Here is a 22,286-nt window from a genome sequence, read left to right on the forward strand (position 1 = left end):
TGTTGTATATCATGCACTAATGTACAGTTCATTTTTTCTTTCAGTTGTAATATATGTAACATTTCTAATTGTATATTTGCACATCCTGCATTAGTGTTCTAATGCACTAATGTACTAATTATAATCATTTATTTGTACAACCTTTGTTAAATGTATGTTTCTTCTCTAAAATTACTACAATGTACCAAAACACCAAGACAAATTCCTGTACATGTTGGCAATAAACCGCATTCTGATTCTGATTCTGATTGGGTTTTTGCTACACTGGGGGCATTTCTTTATGCCAAGACAGTAGTATTTTAGCTATCAGTGGAGTTTATCAGTTTAATGAAATCATACCTATTATTATTATTATTATTATTATTATTATTAAAGAACCTTGTGGAAAGTTACATATAGATTTCGAGGAGGATCAGATGCACCACGCAAACATGGCTCACCTCCACAAGCTCCCTGTACTCAGTACGTAAAGCGTCTTTGCGTCATTAACCCGGTTTGGACCAATCAAAAGAGATTTGCTGAAAAGCGGGTTGCCATTATGTTTAAGGCAAATCTTAAGACGTGGTACCGGCGTTTTTAAACAAAATTAAGAAATACTGTTTGACACTTTTCTTAAGAGTGCTCATGACATGTTTTCAGAATAAATACAGAAGAAGACTCTGGGCACTTGGAAAGGAAGCTATCGACGGGTGCAGGATATTTCTGACGCGTATTCCGAGATTTAGCTAGCTAGCTATCAAGGTTGCTAGCATACGCCAGAGAATACTGAGACGCGCCACAACGTTAGCTGACCAGCCTAGTTAGCGGCTAGCGATGTCTTTCCGTCGCCAGAATGTAAGTATTCACAATTCTCCACTTGATTGTAACTGCATTTTATATTCCTATCATTTAAAAAGGTCGATTCAGGTACATTTATATCCGTTTGCATGCGAGCTAGTTTAGCTAATCGGGCAGTTAGCATGTTGTAGCTAGTTTCCAGTCGCCGGTCAGCCAGCATGGACTTTACGCAAAAGCGAAATTTCACGTGTAAATCGTTGTGGGGGAAAATATCTTTAAAATAATATCTTTTCAGCAACAGTCTGGACCAAGTGGCCGCAAGACGTCTAACGGACCTTCTGGATCGTCAGGCATGTCACCGACAGTTCCTGGGAGTAACACTACCAGGCCAACCCCAGGAAGGTAATCTGAATCCGGCTTACTCTTCAGAGAAAAGCCGAGGATTGGTATTTCATCATGAGGCCTACCGGTTAAAGGGGGCGTGTACTTGATGACTACATGATGTACGGTTCAGAAAAGACCAATTGGACAATATCTTATTGGATTAGCAGATCTGATAGCCAATTACAGATGAGAAGACCTGATTGACGTTCAGTTCGACCAATTAATTGATCCCTGTTGTGATCATGAACGCCCGCCTTTTATTGCACATTTGGACCTATAGAATGGGGAAACTCGCCGATTGACGCTATCACTGACCAATAACTGTTTTGGGGCGGACACAAACGAGAGCTCAGTAGTGTATTGTTGTTGTTTTTGTAATTTATCTGATACCGAACAGTGTTTTTGCTTCTCCGTTCCAGCAATTTTAGACGGACCGATTTACCGGAAACCTGGAATGCACGTGACAAAAACGTATTAATAGATATGATTTTTTTAGATGTCATAGGTGTTGAAAATATGAGGTTTTAGACTATGTCTGATCGCTACGGCATTTTGTTTATCCTTTATTGTTACGATGTTATTTTCTCATCCTGGCTAAAGCTAGCCATGTTATAGCTGACGCATTCGTTTGGCTTTTGTTAAGCGGTTAAACTCGTTAGCGCTAGTTATCGTCGTCGTTTGTGGTTTCAAAGCATAAATTTCAGAATAAAACACGATTGTAAAGGTGTAGCTGATGGTTTGCTAATGTCACTTCCATTACACAGTACCGCTGTTTTGGAGCTGAAGTTCCGAATTAGAGCAGAATAAATGTAAACACTCGGGGTCCCAGTCCGAAAACGAAGAAGAATTAAGAGCAATAAAATGATAAACATTTGTTAAATCATATTATAACGCTTTAGACCCGGATATAATCACCCAGGTCTTTGTTTATAGCTGCACAAAAATCCTTAGAATCCGAATCCGGTTTATTACCAGTTACTTTAGGTCCTACATGTACAGAGGAATTCGTCTTGGTGTGGTGGTGCATTGTAGTAATAATAGAGAAGAACTTACTAACCAATCGTGTTGTGCTTATTTTGTTACCTTACATAAGTTTAAACACATTTATTTGAACTTAATCCTTGTGTTTTATTTTCCCTGCCCCACTGTGGTGTAGTGCAATTTGAAAAGACCATATTTTCACAGTTGTTCTGACCGTTTGATTATCCTTTTATTTTCAGGAACAGAAACTCTGTAAAGCCTCCCTCACAGTCTCCTCCTGTATGTAACCTCAACTCAAATATTCTCTCATTCTTAATATAACTTTGTCTACTTGTCCATTGTTTTGTTTGTCCGCCGAACCAACAAATAATATTGGCGCACTTTTACAGATAATGTCCTGACTTTTACAGATAATGTTCTGTTTTTTAATGATATTATGCCAAGATGCACACATTTAACATTCGGTTTCTGTCCTAATCAGTTGACTTTTAATCTTGTTTTCACTCTTACCTACATCCTGCTTAATTGTATTTAAGTTTGGGTATACAAGAGGCATGCTGCAGTGTCAGTATTTTTATTAAATTTTGTTAGTCAAGTTCTTTTTAATTTAAAAAACAAAGTTTCATGTTTCTTTTTCTTTCACTTCTAGGTGTTTGAGGGAGTTTACAATAACTCCCGAATGCTCCATTTTCTCACAGCTGTAGTGGTGAGTTTCTTCATTTGAATGTTGCCTTTGCTATCAACATGCAACACAGAGCAAGTTTTGAGTATCCAAGCTTCAACTGAGTGAATATAATCAATATTGGTGTTTTGATCTATATAATCTGTTAAAATACACCAGTTTGTTTTTTTTTCTTCTTTTTTTTAAATGATAGTTTATTGTCATTATTTACAGTTTTCTCTTTGTCTAATTTTTTTTTTAAATTCATTTTCTCTGATTCTTCTCTTTCTAGGGTTCTAGGTGTGATGTGCGGGTGAAGAATGGCAGTGTTTACGAGGGGATCTTCAAGACACTAAGTTCAAGAGTAAGCAAAATGCTTCTGTGCATTAAACACGCTTACCAGTGGACATTTATGTAATTTAAAATAGTAAAAAAACAAATACATTTTATTCATTGTAAGCAGAGTATGCCACATCCAGGTCCACTCTCTTCATATGAATTTTTTAATAGTATTGATTCATACCTAATTGAATTGATTTTGCCCAGTGTGAGCTGGCAGTGGATGCTGTGCACAAACTAAGACCCGAGGACGGGGATGGCTGTGGAGGTGGTACGTCCGCACACCCCAGGAGAGAGGAGATCACAGACACCATGATCTTTAGCCCCAGTGACTTGATCACCATGACCTGCAGAGATGTGGATCTCAACTATGCTACACGAGGTGCGTGCGTGTGCATGCGGGCACACTTTTAGACGTCTGTAGTGTTGGTCTCTTCTGATATTGATCTAGCCTGGTCTGGTGTGTTTGTAGACACCTTTACAGACTCTGCAATCAGCTCGTCTAGAGTAAATGGTGATCACAGAGAGAAGGTGCTACAGAGGTGGGATGGTGGAGACAGCAATGGAGAGAACTATGATCTAGATACGGACGCAGTAAGTTGAAACATAATTTACACTGAAATATCACCCTTAAAAGAAAAGCATAGCGATATAATAAGACAGGTTAGGCTTTTGTCAATGAAGGAATTTGTATAGCTTAGATTGACATCTCGGAGCATGTGCTAATTTCTGTTTTACGTTATCACAGATTTAATACTTTCATGTTTCATTAAAAGTTACAACAGCCCATCAGGTCTACATTTGTCTGTTGTACTCGATGTAAATTATAGGTTGCATTATGCTTTCTAACAAAAATATTAGGTTATTCATTGAGAAAAAGGTCATGTTTTTTTTTTATAAAAACTCACTAGACATGTTTTTTCCTGATCTGGGTTGAAAGTGCTCACTCAATTGTTCTCATGTATTAGAAGGTTTTTTACTCTTTGTATCCTGTCTCTTTTTCCATAGTCTAATGGTTGGGATGCCAGTGAGATGTTCCGCTTCAATGAAGAAACATATGGCGTGAAGTCCACCTATGACTCGAGCCTCTCAATGTACACGTGAGTTTCCCTAACATGCACAGATTAACCCTAATAGACAGATGATGGTTTTGACTGAAGGATTGGATTTTGTATTGTTGATCGAATAGGAATATAGAATGTGACTGCTGACATTGTATTTTAAGCGAAAGAGAATCAAAGAGGCAAGCAGTGTCTAAAGTCATGTTTACACAAAGAATCTTTGTACCTGGAAGATCAATCACTCTTTTTTTGATCGCTCTCTTTTTAAGGGTTCCCTTAGAGCGTGGTAGCTCTGAGGGTTTTCGGCAGCGAGAGGCACGAGCTGCCAGACTGGCCAGTGAGATTGAGTCCAGCGCTCAATATCGCCACAGAGTGGCACTGGAAAATGATGAAGGGAGGAGTGAAGAGGACAAATTCAGTGCCGTGGTGCGGGATGGAGGAGAGCGAGAGAGGGGGAGAGACAGTCCCGGCTTCTCCAGCTCTGGGAGCCGGTCAGTATGCCATATTTCTCACTTTCCTTATGGATGTGTGTCATGTTCTGTGTGTCCGTATATATTTTATTAATTTTTTTCTCCATTGTTGATTTTTCTTAGTGAGGGCAAATACATTCCCTTACCTCAAAGAGCAAGAGAACGAGAAATTGGTGCATCCAGAGGTGACAGAGAACGAGGAGGACCCTCCTCCTCTCTTCCTAATCGAACAAACAGACCTGCCCCCTCAAGCTCATCCCCCAGGCCACCTCTTCCCTCTGGAAGCGGTCAACCCACACCACCTTCTGATAGGAACAGTCCTTTGTCGATCAGAGGTGGATATTCCCCTCACCAAGCACAGTGCAGCCCACCTGCTCAGTCTCGGTCTTTAGAGGGAGGCCATGCCAATCCTACTGCCCCACACACGCTACCCCATTCTCTTTCACACCCTCAGTCTCTATCTGAGTCTGCAAGACCTGTTAATGGAGGTAAGTTGTCTGTGATTTATATTGTGACTGTTATAATGCCTGTGATTTATTGTTCTTACAATATACCATTTTAAATTTTTTTGGAATATAGTGTCCTCTAGAACATCTCCCAAATCTCAAAGGCCTGCACAACCCAGAACGTTGCGCACGTCCAACTCTCACTCTTCACCTACAGGTGAATTCTCCTGTTATGCTTTGTGTAAACTAAATGTTTAGTGATTTACAATGTGTGCTAATAAAGCAATTGTCATCATCAACCTCTCCTTTTACCTTCTTTCTCTTTTATTCTCCATTTCAGTCTCGCATTCCCCCAAACCTGATGCACCCAACCAGGATCCCCCTTTGACTGCTTCTACCTACCCAGATACCTCTTCAGTTACCATGGTGACCCCAAAGCCCTCTGGCCTCACCCCACTCTTCCCTGTAGATGGTGAGCAACATTAATCCTCCTTAATTTTGTGTCATTATAATAATTCCTAGCAAAAAGTAATGTTTCCTGATTGTATGTCAAGTTGTCTCTCCCTTTCTGTGTTCTGTTCATTTATTTTCATTTTTTCTTTTCGTTCAACTTTTTGTGTCAGTGAATGAGATTTTATCCAAGGAGAGGACAGAGAGCCCTGTCAGTCCTCAGGAAGGCAAGGGCAGTAAAGGTATTATTTTTTTAATTAGTTATGTAGCAGCATGCAAATTAGATGTTTTTTTTTTTTGCCTAAGTGAATGCCCTCCTGTGTTTTCCAGCTGCCTCTCTTCAGCAAAGGTCACAGATAGAGGAACTTCGCAAGTTTGGGAAGGAATTCCGAGTGAGTGTAATATAATAAATGGTTTACTTTGTCATTGTAAATATTTTTGTGGATTTCTTGAGCACTGAAGTGCAAACACTTGTCTTTCTTTCTCAGCTTCACTCTAGCTCCTCACCTTCCAGCCCTAGCACTTCAGCCACACCTGGAGATCCTGCTCAGCCAAGCCCTACCCAAAGCACGCAAACCGATTCAAACCCCTCCACAGAGCCCAAAACGCTATTGCCTACAACCCCAACACAGGAGCTTCTGTCTGCTGAAGCAGGCAAAGAAACGAGTGCTGAGTGTCCAACTGCAGCCACCCCACCATCTCTCACACCTACCGTCACACCCTCTGCCACACCTGGTGGAGTTTCTCAGTCCTCTGGTACAGATGGACAAACGGTAGTGCAGCCTCAACTGGCGAGGACACCAGGCAGGGAGGACAGCAGACCAGATGCTGTGGACAGAGTGGAGGGTGTAGCTGAGTAAGTTAGGGAAAAGTATGGAGAAGTTGTGAAAGAACATGTTTTATATTTCTATGCTCATTTGTCTGTTGTCAAACTCAAATCCTGTTTCCCTGTCATCTTCAAAGCATGTTTCCAAAACATGACATCAACTGCTTTCTCGGTTGTTTTGGTTGCACTGGGCGGATGGGTGGATGAAGCCTTGTGAAGCTTCTTTCTTAAAATTGTTTTATCTTCAGCAATGTTCTGTAGGGTAGTGAAAACAAGTTTTAATGCCACTGTGTCAGACATTTAATTGTTACAAATAAGTGTAACTACTCCCTCATCTGTTTACTTGGTTTTTGTATACAAATTACATTTTACTTTTAAAGGCTATTGCATCCTTTATTTCCTCAATGTAGCCATAATTTTTTAACATCTTGTTTTTCTTTATTTTTTTTTCCTTTTACCTAAAGTCAAGTGAAGAAGTCTACACTAAATCCCAATGCCAAAGAGTTCAATCCTGCCAAGGCACCTCTCACTATGGTGAGTGTTCTGGTCTTCAGCTTCCTTTCAGATTTTTTCTCATGCTCATACACACACATGCACTCAGGCAGCGTTTTATGCTGTACAACATGTGTTTTATGAGTCTATGTAACATACATGTTTGGTGTTCAGGTGAAGCCTTCTGCAGCCCCGACAAACCCACGGCCCACACCTCCAAGCCCTTCAGTGGTGCTCCAGCCTCCTGCAGGGCAAGGAGCCATCTACAGCCCTCAGTACCTGAGCTATGTCTCAACAATACCCTTACAGGGCCATGCTGTGCAGGTACATAGACACACAATGTTCTTTTCTTTGTTTTCTGTATTTGTAGGTAGTTTTAATCTATTTGTGCAAATTGTTCTTATCAGGCACATTTTTGAGGAGGTTTTGATGTGTGAGTGACTTAGAAGTAATGTTTTTATTTTGATCTGCCTTTGACAGGCCCCTCAGATGTACCAGTATGCCGTGTCTACCGTGAGCCAAGGAAAGTACCCCAGAGCTGCCAAAGGTATGTTTTTGTGATAATTTACCAACCATGAATTAACATCCTTTCCGTGTTAATGGCAAGTATTCCTGGATTAAATACAATTTATTACTTATACACACTGATGTCTGTTAGATTAGTGCCCAGTACTATGTATACAGACCAATGTTTCAGGTCCATCTGACATCTACTTGCATATGCACGCAAAAAGCCCATATTATTGATTGTTCTTTTTCTCAACCAGGCTCTGTGGTTGCCTCTCGTCCAGACCACAACAACTCTGCACCTCCTATGCTGCAGGCAGCAGCATCAGCCGCAGGTCCTCCTCTTGTAGCTTCTCCTTATCCTCAGTCTTACCTGCAGTATGGCCAGGTCATCCCTGCCATGCCACACTATCCTGGACAGGTATACCAACAGTCATCACACACACACAGCATGACAAATACATTGTTGATGTTCCTCAGAATACTGTTTCATGGAATAAAATGACCTAACGGTATAATTTCCTGAAACTGAAAAAACATCTCTCTTGTCTTTGTTAGCCGGTGTATTCCATGCTACAAGGTGGACGCATGCTGAGTTCAGGGGGTCACCCTCAGACTCTTGGACCTCCTGGTCCTCAATACCCTGGCCAGAATGAGGGACCCCCAGGAGCCCAGCAGGGCATGTACGGTACGTCCCACACAAATTCTATGCACCTAGCATGACAGAGTGTAGCAATCTCAGGAACCATTTCTCAAAATATTAATTTCCATTCATTTAATTTTATGCATATCAAATTAACTTTATAAGAAAACGCCCATGACTGATACAACCTGATTTGTCTACATCAACCTTGAAAGCTTTACATTCTGTGGAATTACCGCTAAAATGTGCTATCTTGCTTGTTACTACGAATGCACTGATTTGTGGATTATCTTTTAACTGGATATGTAAAATTGTTGACAAAATATTTTGATGTATTGTTTCCAGCCCCCCAGTCATTCTCTCATCACTCAGGCTCCATGCATCCTCCACAGCCCTCCACCACTCCCACCGGCAGCCAGCCACCCCCTCAACACCCTGCTCCCAGCCCAGGACAGGTATTAACGCACCACTTAGCACAGCATCTCAGAGAAATGGGGTTGCTTTTACTTAAGAATGAATTAGGTTGTTAAATTGGTGTCTCTCTCTCTCTCTCTCTCTCTCTCTCTCTCTCTCTCTCTCTCTCTCTCTCTCTCTAGTCCGGTCAATCAGGTCCACAGCCGCAGACTTTGTATCATTCAGCTCCCCTCTCTGCTCCCACTCCCCCCAACCTGCCTCCAGGCCACAGCTCTCCCCAGGCCTCATACCCTATCCAGGGCTACAGTCTGCCAGGACACCAGCCTTTACCCCACCACTACCAGTCCATTGGCCAGCTCACACAGGTACTGTGTCTCAAGCACTTGGGAACTAAAAAAAATACTAACAGTCTGTCCGAGTCATTTTGCATCATTTCACTGTAAACGAGGAAGTTCACTGGCAGCAAAAAAACAAATTCCAGGAACAATGTGCACTTTTATATGCACAGTATTCTAAGTAAAGGTGACGTCAGCAGCTTTAGGACCGCATCACTGACGGTTAATGCTAAAAATTGGGGAAATATATGTTGCACGATTTTAGCATCAGTTTAACCAGCAAAAATTGTAAGTAAAACTAACATTTTTATTACAGCATCTGCACAGAGATTGTTTATAGTATAGTGTAAATGTTTGTTTATTATTGTTTTTCTATTGAACAACAATTGCATTTGTGCTCTAAATAAATCAAACAATTGGGTCATATTTATGTATATTTTGAAGCAATATATTTATTGCTAGGGACAGACAGTTTAAGCTTTAGAACTTTAAAACAAGTGCAAACCGACTCATGCTAGAATCCAGGAAGCCTAGTCAAAAACAGAAATTGTGAAGTAGATGGGATCAAAATGTTAAAGGACATCAACAGAAACAACCAGCATTTAGCTGCTGGGTTGTCGCCCTTTTACGACCCGGTCCAGCACCCCTCGTGTAACAGCCTGTCTCCCAGTATCACTTTCATTCTCTTGAAACTGAGCTGGGAGACACCCCATCTCCGATGACCTGAACTACCTGTCTACTCGGAGCATGAGGCAGTACCTGCAACCCAATCAAAGTAGTGTCAAGGACCCTTAAAAACACAAATCAGTCAAAGGAGGATAAGTGGCTATCATATGTAAAACCATTCCCTTTTTAGGGTGTTTATTTTACTGTTTCCTCTCCAATGCACCTTTTGTCACTCTTATTTGCATTAAGCAGGGGAATCTGTTTCACAATTACAAATCCAATTTCTAATTGGACAGATTGATATCCGTAAATTTAAATAGCCTTGGTGTTATACTGTGATGATTGTCTTCCCTTATTTTTTGAGTACTGTATTTATCTTTATATTTGCATTTCATACTGGGAAATCTGTCATGAAATAGGTTTGTTCCTGTTCTCATGTACATCAGCATACATGAACATTCTCTCGGTTGAGGTTAATATTATACAAAATACATCTTGTGTTATAAAGGAAGACTTGAAGACAGATGGCATTGCACTCTGTCTTAAGCACTATTCGGACGGGACGAGTTTTACGTGGGGGTAAAGTAATTATTACCAGAGCAAGCAAGCATGGAGGCGCTTGAAACAGGAAGCGAGGTTACTGTGGTGCGTAAAGCAAGTTACCCCTCCCACTTCTGCTAGTTTTACTGAGATGTCTTGTCCCGTGCGAATTGGCCAATTAATATTACAGACGTCCTGAGGTAAAATTGCATTACTCAACGTCCCCACGTAAAACTAGTCCCGTCCGAATAGTGCTTTAGAAACCTCACTGGAATATTCACTTCACATGTATAGGTTTTTAAATTCATGATTGTGGAACATCCTCTATGTACATTCATGTGAAGCAATGAAACTCATTGTATCATATCAGTTTTGTTATGACCCACCCAGAGAAAACCTGTTGTTACTGTGACTGACTGACTGTGTGTGCTGCTTTTTCTCAGGCTCATGTCTCAGGAGCACTCTCGGGTCCTCATCACTCTGGCGGTCATGGGCCTCCTCCGATGATGCTGCTTCATGCTGCTCCTCCTCCTCAGCAGGGCCCCGGTTCTGGGCCTGGCCCCCAGCACCCCACACATGCACCACCACCCCAACAAGGGACTCATCAGCACTACACCTACCTTGGGCACCCATCAGGTGAGGCTTCAGCTTTTGGGCATGATGACTGTTCAGTAGTTGCAATGCAGAGACATGCAGTGTACAGACAGAATAATACAGCAAGATCTTTCACTTCTCTATTGCAGTTTATAGGAAAAGGGGTCTAGTACACATTTGTTATACATAAAGTTTTTGTTTGTTTTCCAGCTGTGCAGGTGCAGCCCCACCCTTCCCAACAGCTGCCCTTCCACCCTCCTGGAAACTGAGTCGAATCAGGCATCAGGCTTCATCTGCCCCTGATACTTGGAGTGAGAGTTCCTCTTACTGATCCTGGACCACACTAACACAAGCGCTCATGCTTATAGACACACACACACACATACACACACACACACCCACACACCATAAACTTCTTTCCCTCTGCTCCAGAAAAAGACTTTTTGTTTTTATTCTTAATCATTGGAAGGACTTTCCTTTTTTGTTTAAGCAGTAAGGACGGGCAACACAACGCGTGTCTAAAATGGAGGGAATGAGTGAACGAGTGAGAATGACCAAGTGAGCATGATGGAATGAGATGTTTTATAAAAAAAAAAAATATTTCTCCCTTCCTCCTCAACCCCTAATTAAATAAATAATAAAATTACTATAAAAAAAAAGGAAAAAAAATAAAATGTACAAAAATAAACAAAATTTCAAACTCTAAACAGTGGTGTTGTCTTGTTGGCTTTATTAGTACAATTATTCTTTTAGTAATCATTATTATGTGAGAATGTTTCATTTATATTGTGGAAAAACAAATAAACTAAAAAATCAGGCACCAAATAAGATGAAAGTCAGTTATGTGCAAAGGGCATTGGGTGTGTTGAGCTGTGGTGGTATTTAAACCATGGTTTGCTATGTGGTGACACAGCTGCATGTATGTGTTACTCCTGTAACTGTAAACAGGGTCAGGCGTACAGAATTGATTTATTTGCCTTTGTTTACAAGCACTTTCTTTAAGGCATATAAATACCACATTTCGTTTAAGAAGCAATTCTATTTATCTTTAAAATTTCTAAGAACAATAGAGAAAAGTTGAAAAACATTTTTATCTTCAGTAATATGATATATTCTCTTGTAAAGTGCCAATAATGCTTTAGCACACTGCTTTTTTTTTTGGTATTAATTTAAATTCTAAAGAGGTATGTGAGATGTCAATGTATTTGCTGAGATAAAAAAAAAATATTTAAAATCATTAGTGTTTCTCCCAACACACCTGATGCTGGAGGTACTCTATGACTAGGGTTGGAAACATCTGCTGTAAACATTTTGGACTTTTTCTTTCCATAAGCATGTAAACGGGTTTGATGGTGCATAATTTATTTCAGTTATCAGACGACAAAGTTACAGAGCATTACATTACTTTACATACAACAGCCAAAAAACAACCAATTTCAGCACAATTCTAATAAGAAAAATAACAAATGGTCATGTATTAAGTCAGAAAATAGAAATGAGTAAAAGATAATATTCTCAGGAACTGTCAGGAAATCCTGTCAACAGGATATAGAAAAAAAGTACAGTGAAATCTAATTTTAATTTCTTACAGAATAATTATTCTGTCCATCTCTTCAACATTTTGTCCACATTTAAATATTTGTCTAGACAAAATGTGATGTTTTCTATGCAATATGATTTTTTTTTAAAGAACTGCAGTAAATTGTCGGTGCTGGAGCTTAAACCCCTGACCTTCTAATCAGTAACCCAGAGCCCAGAACCATAAATCCACCACTGCCCCAATTTATGAATCCAGTGAATCCAGTCTTGGTGTGTTTAATCAGCCCAAGTGGAAGTTAACTAAAGAGAAAAAAGAGGGGGAAAAAATGAAAGAGAGAGAGAGAGAGAGAGATGGAGTTAATAACTTTTAGGTGCTCGGTGTCTATACTTAACAGCATGTGCTATGGAAGTGAATAGTACAGCTTCATAACGGACTAACACCGAATACAGGAAATGTCATTATTAGCAGCAAAGAATCTGAAGCTTACTGTGTTTAGGAGCGTTGACGTAGTCAGAGCTGCCCTGACCATCACTGCTGCAGCTCCCAAGTGATCCAACTGGAAGAAAACACATAATTTCAGAATTGTTCAATTACCTTCTTTTAAATAATCAGTGCACTCCTGATATGATGATTAATTTATTATAAATAGTGAGACAAAACAGAGAAGATTTTGTTGTTGATGATTTAACAATTTCGAATAACAAAGAATTATCCAGTTAAGATACGGACCATACACGTCTGCATATTTTCTGTGGAAGACTCCAGCAAATATCTAACTAATGAAAAAGTTCTGTGCTCTAAAGACAGTGCCAGTTTAGCCAGAGGATTTATTTATATAGACTCAACAATATATCCCTGCCTAACAAGAATGTGTCCTGAACAAGCTGAGACAAGCAGAGAAATTGTGCAGGGCATTCTCAGGATCAAAATTAAATACATGCTTAAGAGCTTGGCAAGAATTTTGAGTATGTGACAAACATGTCAAACATATAAAATGTTAAAAGGGGTTAGGTAAATCATGTGCAGTAATTTCTAGTGGATTGTCTGATGGTTTGTTGTTTTGATGATAATGCAAGGAGATCTACCATTAATGTCCTTCGTCCAGATAGTTACCATGGAGATTGATTTATACGAGTCTTCGAGGACAAAATGAATAAATAAATGAAGCAGAGAAAGTAGAATTTTAAAATGAGAGGATTAGACAATAGTTCAACATATTCATTTATATGATCACAGATGCCTGTTATTGGATTTTGTTGCTGTTATTAGCTAGAGAGAAGGATTTCATCATCCATCCCACCCAAACAAGCACAAATTTTGTTCCCTTCACTCGCTGGTATTTAAACTGCAATCTCCTGAAGATACTGTAAACATTATGCAAATGTTAACTGTCTCAGTGGCTCAGACAATTATTCTCTTTTATTTGTAAAGTGAAAAATTTGTCAAAGACACTTACAGTAGGACAGAAATACAAGCCAAACATACAGCCACTGAGGATGATATGAGCAAATAACCTTCCAGTTATTAAACTTTTAATCATTGCTTTCGAGGCATCCAGACACTGTACCAGCTCCCAACGTCCTCTGTGGGACGAAGCCTTTGGACGTCCACTGAGCCGAGGCCGACTCTAAGAATCCTGAGACATCTCCAGTTAGACTCTGTGGTACTCAGGAGATCAGAAGTCCTTGAACCTCACACCAATACAACATTTAACTGACTGTATATTACAATCACACCCCCAGTGTCACCCATATGAGGATGGGTTCCCCCTTGAGTCCGGTTCCTCTCAAGGTTTCTTCCTTTACCAATTTAAGGGAGTTTTTCCTTGCCACTGCTGCCTGAGTCATCTCAGACTTGCTCATAGGGGAATAAATACATACACACTGTGAACTATATACAACTAATAATAATCTAGAATTTTTATTCTGTTCATTCTTATTTCTTTTATTATTCGTTAATTCCTTTATCATTAATTATGATTACCTTCTGCTCTGTGTTTATGTTCTGTAAAGCTGCTTTGAGACAATGTCTATTGTAAAAAGCGCTATACAAATAAACTTGAATTGAAAACTTGAATTGAATTAACCTTACAATCAGCAGTGAGACTCAAGTGGATCTGAACATCCTGGAAAGCCTGCAGCTAATACTACAAACTCTCTGGAGCACTGATCCAGGACCTCGACCACATAAATAAACAGTGTCAAGTGACATCCTGAAACTTACCAGGAGTTTCAGTTGCAGGTCCTCTGTCCTCATTGACATTTATGTAATGCTGACTGTCTGCGAACACAACCATTAAACCAGATTAGATGAAGTTTGTGTTGTATTGAGTAGAGTGTGATGAGTCAGAAGGACAGGCCTTTTTTTCAGTTCCAGCAGATATCCTACCTGAATCATCATCGTTGTCATCATTTACAATGTTCTGGTAACTCTGCCCTAAAAATCAGCAAAGAAACCACAAAGACCTTTAGAGTTCACCACAGTATGGAGAGCTGTTTTCATTTCTTCAGAAAAGCTCATGCGTTATATTTCCTTGGGTGCTTAAATCGTGACTCGTATCTTTTTTTCTTCACGCTCATCTTCACACATTTTACTGTGTGATCAAAAAACATGAACACGAGCAAAAGGTATGTTGTTATTTCTTTTTTTTTAATTATTTTTAAGAAGTACAAGAGTTTGCATGACTTCTAGATGGAAATGTTTACCTCAAATGGATATAAAACATCCAAAAATCTACGAAAAAAAATTAAATGTTGGTGCCTGCTATAGCATGACCGCAATTCCAAACAACAAGAACACTCTTGTCTCTCTTAACACACACTCTTGTCTCTCTTAACACACTCTTGTCTCTCTTAACACACTCTCTTGTCTCTCTTAACACACACTCTTGTCTCTCTTAACACACAATCTTGTCTCTCTAAACACACTCTCTTGTCTCTCTTAACACACACTCTTGTCTCTCTTAACACACTCTCTTGTCTCTCTTAACACACACTCTTGTCTCTCTTAACACACACTCTTGTCTCTCTAAACACACTCTCTTTTCTCTCTTAACAAACACTCTCTTTTCTCTCTTAACACACACTCTCTTTTCTCTCTTAATACACACTCTTGTCTCTCTTAACACACACTCTCTTTTCTCTCTTAATACACACACTATTTTCTCTCTTAACACACACTCTATTTTCTCTCTTAACACACTCTTGTCTCTCTTCAAATACACTCTCTTTTCTCTCTTAACACACACTCTCTTTTCTCTCTTAACACACACTCTCTTTTCTCTCTTAATACACACTCTTTTCTCTCTTAACACACACTCTCTTGTCTCTCTTAACACACACTCTCTTGTCTCTCTTAACACACACTCTCTTTTCTCTCTTAATACACACACTATTTTCTCTCTTAACACACACTCTATTTTCTCTCTTAACACACTCTTGTCTCTCTTCAAATACACTCTCTTTTCTCTCTTAACACACTCTCTTTTCTCTTAACACACTCTCTTCTCTCTCTTAATAACCCACACACTTTTTCTCTCTTAACACTCTCTTTTCTCTCTTAATAACCCACACTCTTGTCTCTCTTAACACACACACATTCCCTTTTCTCTCTTAACACACTCTCTTTTCTCTCTTAATAACCCACTCTCTTTTCTCTCTTAACACACTCTCTTCTCTCTTAACACACTCTCTTTTCTCTCTTAATAACCCACTCTCTTTTCTCTCTTAACACACTCTCTTTTCTCTCTTAATAACCCACACTCTTGTCTCTCTTAACAAACACACTCTCTTTTCTCTCTTAATAACCCACACTCTTTTCTCTCTTAATAACCCACACTCTTTTCTGTCTTAACACACTCTCTTTTCTCTCTTAATAACCCACACTCTTTTCTGTCTTAACACACTCTCTTTTCTGTCTTAACACACTCTCTTCTCTCCTAACACACTCTTTTTTCTAAACCAAATCTTGAGCAATAGGTACATTTCCTTTTCACCATTTTTTTTGAATTCCTTAATCAAGAAATTGAGGAAAAGGTATATATGTTTTATCAAAGAATGGTGGCTTCTGGTGTAGAAAATGAATCATAACTTTCTGTCTGGATTTGAAAACTCAATATTGATGTGGTATAAAAATATTTAGATATCACATATAGAAAGGATGCACAACTTTTATTGCTCAACTGGTATTGCTTTAATCACTGAAATGTTAACACTATTAAAACAAATCATTTATCCAATACTTCTTATTAAACATACTTTCTTTCTTTCTTTAAAAGGAAAAATACACATTTATCAGCATCCGTAGTTATGATACAAATATGTCAGATTTAGCTATTTTCATTTGCTGTAGGTTTTTAAAACAAAAAGAACAGATAGGAACATTAGAAACAAGTTTGTGCACAACACAAAATGAAAAAAAGAAAAAAAAGAAAAAAGGAAACAACAACTTATACACTCTGGTATTATTCTCTGATATAAAACCATCTGGGTACAAAGAAATTATTCTCTAATACAAAAAAATATATTTTTTTCCATAACTAACCTGAATTCACTGAAGAGGTGAGATTCAGCTGGGACACGTTTTGGTCATCTGGTAACACGTCCCTAAAACGAGTAAAGTGGAGGAGTGTGGAACAAATCCAGTTATGTTTACTTGAGCATTTAAAGAATTCTGATACTGTTAGACAATCGTGATTAAGATATGCTTGTATTTATTTATCTATTCAATCAGAATTTGATGTACAGCATGAATTTGCTTCCAAGTTCCATGATTCTAATTTGGGTTTCGAACTTAAAAAATGTTTGAGCCATTTCAGGACTAAACTGTCAAGTCATGGATGCAATAAATAAACATGTTCTTACAGATAGTCCGGAAAGTCTAGGGCCTTTTCAGGAGGCTGCTCATAGCTTACGGCATCGTTGTCCACTAGAGACACAACATATAATTAGCATACTCAACCCACACACACACACACACACACACACACACACACACACACACACACACACACACACACACACACACACACACACACACACACACACACACACACACACACACACACACACACACACAATCTCTTGCAAATTGATTATTGTCCCCCTCACCATTCTGGTTGATGTAGTCACTCTGGCTTCCACCTTATTAAAACAGAAATAGTTGACTGAGACTTGAACACTCTAACTGACAACAGCTTCATTCACATTGCTGTGTAACTTGTAGATCTATAGATCAAACAGCTTTTCCAAAGAAAATTATGTCTTTTGCAATCTCACCATCAGAGGATTGACAAGCAGAGATCCGTCTCGCATCAGGCATCGATGGTGAACTGAAAAGCAGAGACAACATGAGGCTCATGTTCATGATTTACACGTGTGAATGTGTGTTCACAGATGATGAACAGACTCACGTGATGAGCTGGTGCTGAGAATGCTGAACTGGTGCAACGAAAGAAGGAGGCTCTACATCTAAGATATGAAATGCAGGAAATCACTGGCTCTTATCAATCAAAAACTTGTTAAAAGTTAGACATACAGCGATACATTTACATTTAAAGTATCATCATAGCTAGAAAGCAACGAGCAAATACATGTGCTAATGTTTCCAGCTTAGCTAATTTTGCTTCTTATGTATAACCATGTAAATAAAACTAAGCACTAACAAGCTACGGTTAAGCTAAACTTAACACTGTGCATAAACCTGTATCTAAGGTTGCTATTAAGCTACCTAAGAAAAAAATTCACACATTCATTGTGAAAAACAGAAGTCAAGATATCGGGAATTAGCAATGCCTTAACTTGTGCAAAAGGTAAATATAAATAAATGAACAAATAAATAAATAAAACATTTCTCTCTCTCTCTTTTTTTTTTACCTAAGATTCAAAAAGCTTCTGACTAAATAAATCATATTAATTATGTTAAATAGCTCAGTGATATGCACTTACAGGCTAAGATTGGATAGATAAAACACACTCTACACACCCCTGCTAAAATGACAGGATTTTGTAAGCTAAAAAGATAAATCATATCAGAACTTTTTCCCCATCAATGCGAAATTCTTCTTTACTGTCTTATCATTATCATAAGTTCTTTGTTCATGATGAGGCTGTTCCTCATATTATGCTCATTTCCAAAATGTATTTTCAACATAATCCCTTTTTCCTTGTATAACATGAGTGAGATAATGTGTGAGGTAATAACTAAATTTAATTCATTACAGCTTAATAAAATAAATCTTAATAAACCCTCACTATCTGATATTCAGAAAAGCTTCCCTTATCTATCTATCTATCTATCTATCTATCTATCTATCTATCTATCTATCTATCTATCTATCTATCTATCTATCTATCTATCTATTTATTTATTTATTTATTTAAACTTGTTCCTCTAAAAGTTTCATTCAGGGAGTTTTTCCTTGCCACACTCGTCTCTGTCTCAGTCATTGGAATCGAGATCTAGACCCGGTCTGTCGTTATCAGTGTCACTTTTCAGTTTCTAATTTAAATGTGCCTTGTTTTTATGTGAATACCTATTTTTTTTCTTACTTACAGGAGCGGACAACTGTAAATCCTGGGTTCCTGTTAGAAGGGAGAGTGTTATGAGACCTAGTACACACAAAGAGAATACATTCATTTATTTATTCATTCATTCAAAATGGAATAAGATACATAAAATTTGTAATGGGGGATCTCTGTAGAAGAATGCGTACATATGATTATATATAACTATAAATAGTAGCAATGTTAAAGAAGGGGGTTTGGTTGGTTTAAGGGTTTTAGTTGTCTTTTACTGGAAAAGGAAAACAGCCCTCTATTGTAGGCTCCTGCATAAAACTATTAAATGCTTCTAAAAAAAAGAAAAGAAAAAGAAAAAAGGGAAAAGCAAGTATGAGCAAAGCAGAGTGGAAAAGGTAAAGCTGAACAACGGTGAATAAATGATCTCTTACGATGCACTAGGGCGTGGATTCTGTTCTCGTATGTATACTACGAGAAAACAAAGGGGGGAAAGTATTATTACACAATGCTTTGTTTGAGTTCAAATTTACTATATATATCATGTTTCAAGCTATAGATATGGTTTGTGCACATCCTTTATTTCTTATCTTACTTGGTTGGCTGTTTCCTTTGCAGTTCACACAAAGACCAATCAGGGTGATGAGCAGCACAACAACTGCCACACCTACTACAATTAAAAGAGCAGGGGATTCCATACCTGGGAAAATTAATCAGCATTTTACTATACAATACTAATCAGTCTTACATTCTCAGGAACACTTTGAAACTCGTCCTCAGAGGTACATGATTATTCTTGCCGATGCATGGGGACTGCAGATTGAACCACATTTTACATTGAGCTCGCTCTAAATCTGCTCTCGTGTGTGTTACTGTTTGTATTTAGCTTTAGAGAGCAGGTTTTTGCTGGTAAAAGCAGCATGTCCGACCACTGGTGGCTTTCTGCAGCTTCAGGCGGAGAGATTCTCTCACAACCTCTTCCACATTTCTCACAGTTTATTCAAGCTAAGCGTTAATTTACGGATGTAACACATATGCACGTGGGACAAAAAGTCTCAGAAACATTCTCATTTTCACTGAAGTTATTGAATAAATGCTTTAATATAAATAACTGAATAATAAATAAGTAGAAAGTTCAGAGGTTTAAAAGGAGTATTTAAGCTGCTTGAATCATGTTCACTGTTCATACTGTATAAGTGAAAATCAGGCCTCGTTTCTGCTCAAGTGCAAAACTGATAATACTGTAACTTTGCAAAAAGTTCTTCATTCTGCATGACAAAGTTTCTGTATTTTTCTTTTTATCTATTCATACATTTATTCTTTTTTTTGGAAAAGTGATTTTATTTCCATTTCTTGACGCACTATAAAAATAGTCTCTCACCATTTATATGGTGTTAGCAAAAATATTTGTGGTTTGTGATAATATTAAAGAAGCTTTTTTTTCCTCATTAGATTCCCACAAAGTCTTTTGTAATAAGCTAGATGGCTAGTATTACCAAAAACATTATTCTATTTCAAAAACTAGCATGCTTGTTCATTTTTGAGTATTGATATTAAACTACAAAAATGGCCAGAGAACTTGGCTTATATAAACTATGTGTTTATAAAAATGGGATTATTAACATAAACATTTTTTGCTAGCTAGCTGACTAGTTTGTGTTAATTGTGAGCATTATTGATAACTAGCATGGTTGTTTAATTTAGCAAACTAAATATTGAGATTGTTATACAAATCCTTTGATTGAAATGTAATTACGGTCCTTTTTTTGGTATCTAGATGGTTATTAATGTAAGCCTGCTTTTCAGATCTTTTATCCTGCATTTTAATAATCAAAACATTTTTTCCCCTTTTTTTTCTGACAGCTTGTTGCCACTCGACTTTCTTCTCTCTCCGAGGTAGCGCATCTTCAGAAATCTATTAATTATTCAGAAATATATTGATAATTTGGCATGACTTTCCATTTTTTAAAGTTACATTTTAATGACCTTCTCTTTTTTTAATTATTACTCGTATTTCTTTTAGTGTACTTTTTTTTTTTAGAAAGATTGGGTAACTTCATGTATGTAACACTTGTACTTAAAACAAGTAATCAAGAATCATCAATATCAGGATAATATGATCGCAATTAAACTTTAACACTTTCACAATCTAATTAATCTTGTGGCATCAGTGCTATTGCAGTTCTGTGTACTCGAAGCCTATGTTGGCGTGTCTGTATGTATGCATGTGAGTGCTTTCATTGCCAGGAAACGGATTTCCTGTATTTTGCAGTTAGATGAGAAAAAAAAGCATATCACAAGAAATTGACTCGGTCTAGGCCTTTCTGTTACACCTACATCTGCAGGGCCTCTTTCGCCCAAACCCCAAAAACCGGGGCCACAGCATATCCACCTCCATTTTGTGCCAACCTGAGCTTTTCTAAATGCCAAGGTGAATCTGAATCAATGCCTACTGAACACCCACGCTGTGAACTGTCACTGTAGACATTTTTGTAACATAAATGTGATGAAATAAAAAAAAAATAAAAAAGTAAACACATCATTGCTTGTTAGGAAATCACATGTAGTATTATATTATGTCCTTTAATCAAAGAAATTATGTACAGAACAGTGTAATGCTTTTTTTTTATCCTAGGAGTAACAAAAATGGAGAAGGAAGAGCTGTAAAATGAGGTTTCCTTAGCAGACAATATTGTGGTCTACCATTGCTAGACCATTTGCCCACCAAAGGACCTTTGGTCCCGAAACTGCTAAAGATGTTACAGCTGATTGTGATGTAAAAACAAAAGCAGTCATTTTAATGGTCTATGAGTCTAAAACGTTTTAGAGTTTTAAACTTTTAAAGTTGCTTCTCTGACCCCAAACAGTGCCAGAAGCAAAAGTTGTTAATTTAACAAGGATTACGATATGACCAAAAGTTAAAAAGACTTACCGGCACTGTCGCAGCAGGTGAACAGATCTGCCTGTCAGGGTGCTTCACCGAGCCGGAGGCCAGATCTCACACGTCACACACCAGAACAAATTCACCACCAGTTTAAACTCTGAGTTTCACCATTTTGGTTCTCCTACTTTTTGTCTACGCCTAAGCCTCTTTTACCTTTTGCCTGACTCTCAACTCTCCTCTCATCAGTCCAAACAGCTCATAATCTATTTAAACAAGCACATCAATGGCATTTGAGTGTTGTAGAGAAATAGGCCATCCCTAACCCTTTTCTTTCTTTATCTTTCCTCTGCCCGCTCTCTCACACTCAGTCTCTCCCTCCTCATAGGCTCTTTCTGAATGTCGTCGTAGCCTCCACCTCCAGTTTCTAAGCTAATCTCTCGGAGTCGTTTCTTGCTCATTCATCTGCCTGGCTTCAGTTCTGCCCTTCTAAGAACTGTTTTTTTTTGTTTTGTTTTTTTTGTAAAATTTTTTTCTTGTGCTTTATTTTATTACTTTCCAATTTTTGTACATTCATATCCTTCTTCTAGAGGTGTAGACACTTCAGTTTATAGCAAACAATACACACGACAAAATGAACAATTCAAATATATTCTGTGATCGGGTTTTAAATTGAATAACTTTAGTGACTGAAGCACCACAGTGCTTTTTCCTTTTATCACATAAGCATGGCAGAATCGCACAGAGATCATAACCTCTATAGT

The 22,286-nt window shown here is 38.2% G+C and overlaps 2 protein-coding genes across 7 annotated transcripts; one reads left to right on the plus strand and one right to left on the minus strand.

The window, feature by feature from the left end:
• The first annotated feature begins 319 nt into the window (after positions 1-319).
• atxn2l (ataxin 2-like) lies at positions 320-11,236 on the plus strand. 5 transcript variants are annotated; one of them, XM_047800565.1, is made up of 25 exons: positions 320-462; positions 640-834; positions 1,073-1,179; positions 2,382-2,421; positions 2,792-2,848; positions 3,096-3,167; positions 3,350-3,524; positions 3,615-3,736; positions 4,151-4,242; positions 4,473-4,694; positions 4,797-5,161; positions 5,253-5,336; positions 5,460-5,591; positions 5,674-5,811; positions 5,900-5,961; positions 6,058-6,425; positions 6,860-6,929; positions 7,062-7,211; positions 7,368-7,434; positions 7,655-7,815; positions 7,953-8,082; positions 8,383-8,492; positions 8,634-8,816; positions 10,436-10,628; positions 10,797-11,236. In XM_047800565.1, exons 2-25 carry the CDS (start codon positions 814-816, stop codon positions 10,853-10,855), a joined length of 3,180 nt encoding a protein of 1,059 aa, XP_047656521.1. In that variant the 5' UTR covers positions 320-462; positions 640-813; the 3' UTR covers positions 10,856-11,236. The 5 variants fall into 5 exon arrangements, with proteins under 5 accessions (XP_047656521.1, XP_047656522.1, XP_026994858.1 ...); XM_047800566.1 differs by lacking the exon at positions 320-462 and having other exon boundaries at positions 505-834; positions 1,079-1,179; XM_027139057.2 differs by lacking the exon at positions 320-462 and having other exon boundaries at positions 506-834; positions 5,743-5,811.
• A 695-nt stretch (positions 11,237-11,931) lies between these two features.
• lat (linker for activation of T cells) lies at positions 11,932-21,928 on the minus strand. 2 transcript variants are annotated; one of them, XM_027139064.2, is made up of 13 exons: positions 21,574-21,928; positions 19,237-19,341; positions 19,076-19,112; positions 18,679-18,707; positions 17,537-17,594; positions 17,403-17,455; positions 17,235-17,267; positions 16,989-17,052; positions 16,669-16,730; positions 14,515-14,562; positions 14,350-14,406; positions 12,614-12,682; positions 11,932-12,425 (listed from the first exon to the last, which is right to left on the minus strand). In XM_027139064.2, exons 2-13 carry the CDS (start codon positions 19,337-19,339, stop codon positions 12,406-12,408), a joined length of 633 nt encoding a protein of 210 aa, XP_026994865.1. In that variant the 5' UTR covers positions 19,340-19,341; positions 21,574-21,928; the 3' UTR covers positions 11,932-12,405. The 2 variants fall into 2 exon arrangements, with proteins under 2 accessions (XP_026994865.1, XP_026994864.1); XM_027139063.2 differs by having other exon boundaries at positions 18,679-18,734; positions 21,574-21,927.
• Positions 21,929-22,286: the final 358 nt, after the last annotated feature.

Source organism: Tachysurus fulvidraco, chromosome 15 (assembly GCF_022655615.1).
Source record: "Tachysurus fulvidraco isolate hzauxx_2018 chromosome 15, HZAU_PFXX_2.0, whole genome shotgun sequence".
Lineage (NCBI taxonomy): Eukaryota > Metazoa > Chordata > Actinopteri > Siluriformes > Bagridae > Tachysurus > Tachysurus fulvidraco.

Excerpts from the sequence above, each read along its gene's own strand:
- atxn2l (XM_047800565.1), top strand. The coding sequence starts at position 814 with ATGTCTTTCCGTCGCCAGAAT. Across the intron at positions 3,737-4,150 it reads ATGATCTAGATACGGACGCA|TCTAATGGTTGGGATGCCAG; the intron begins GTAAGTTGAAAC and ends CTTTTTCCATAG. Across the intron at positions 4,695-4,796 it reads TTCTCCAGCTCTGGGAGCCG|TGAGGGCAAATACATTCCCT; the intron begins GTCAGTATGCCA and ends GATTTTTCTTAG.
- lat (XM_027139063.2), bottom strand. The coding sequence starts at position 19,339 with ATGGAATCCCCTGCTCTTTTAATTGTAGTAGGTGTGGCAGTTGTTGTG. Across the intron at positions 18,735-19,075 it reads AATCCACGCCCTAGTGCATC|GTCTCATAACACTCTCCCTT; the intron begins GTAAGAGATCAT and ends TGTGTGTACTAG. Across the intron at positions 14,563-16,668 it reads CACCTCTTCAGTGAATTCAG|GGCAGAGTTACCAGAACATT; the intron begins GTTAGTTATGGA and ends GCTGATTTTTAG.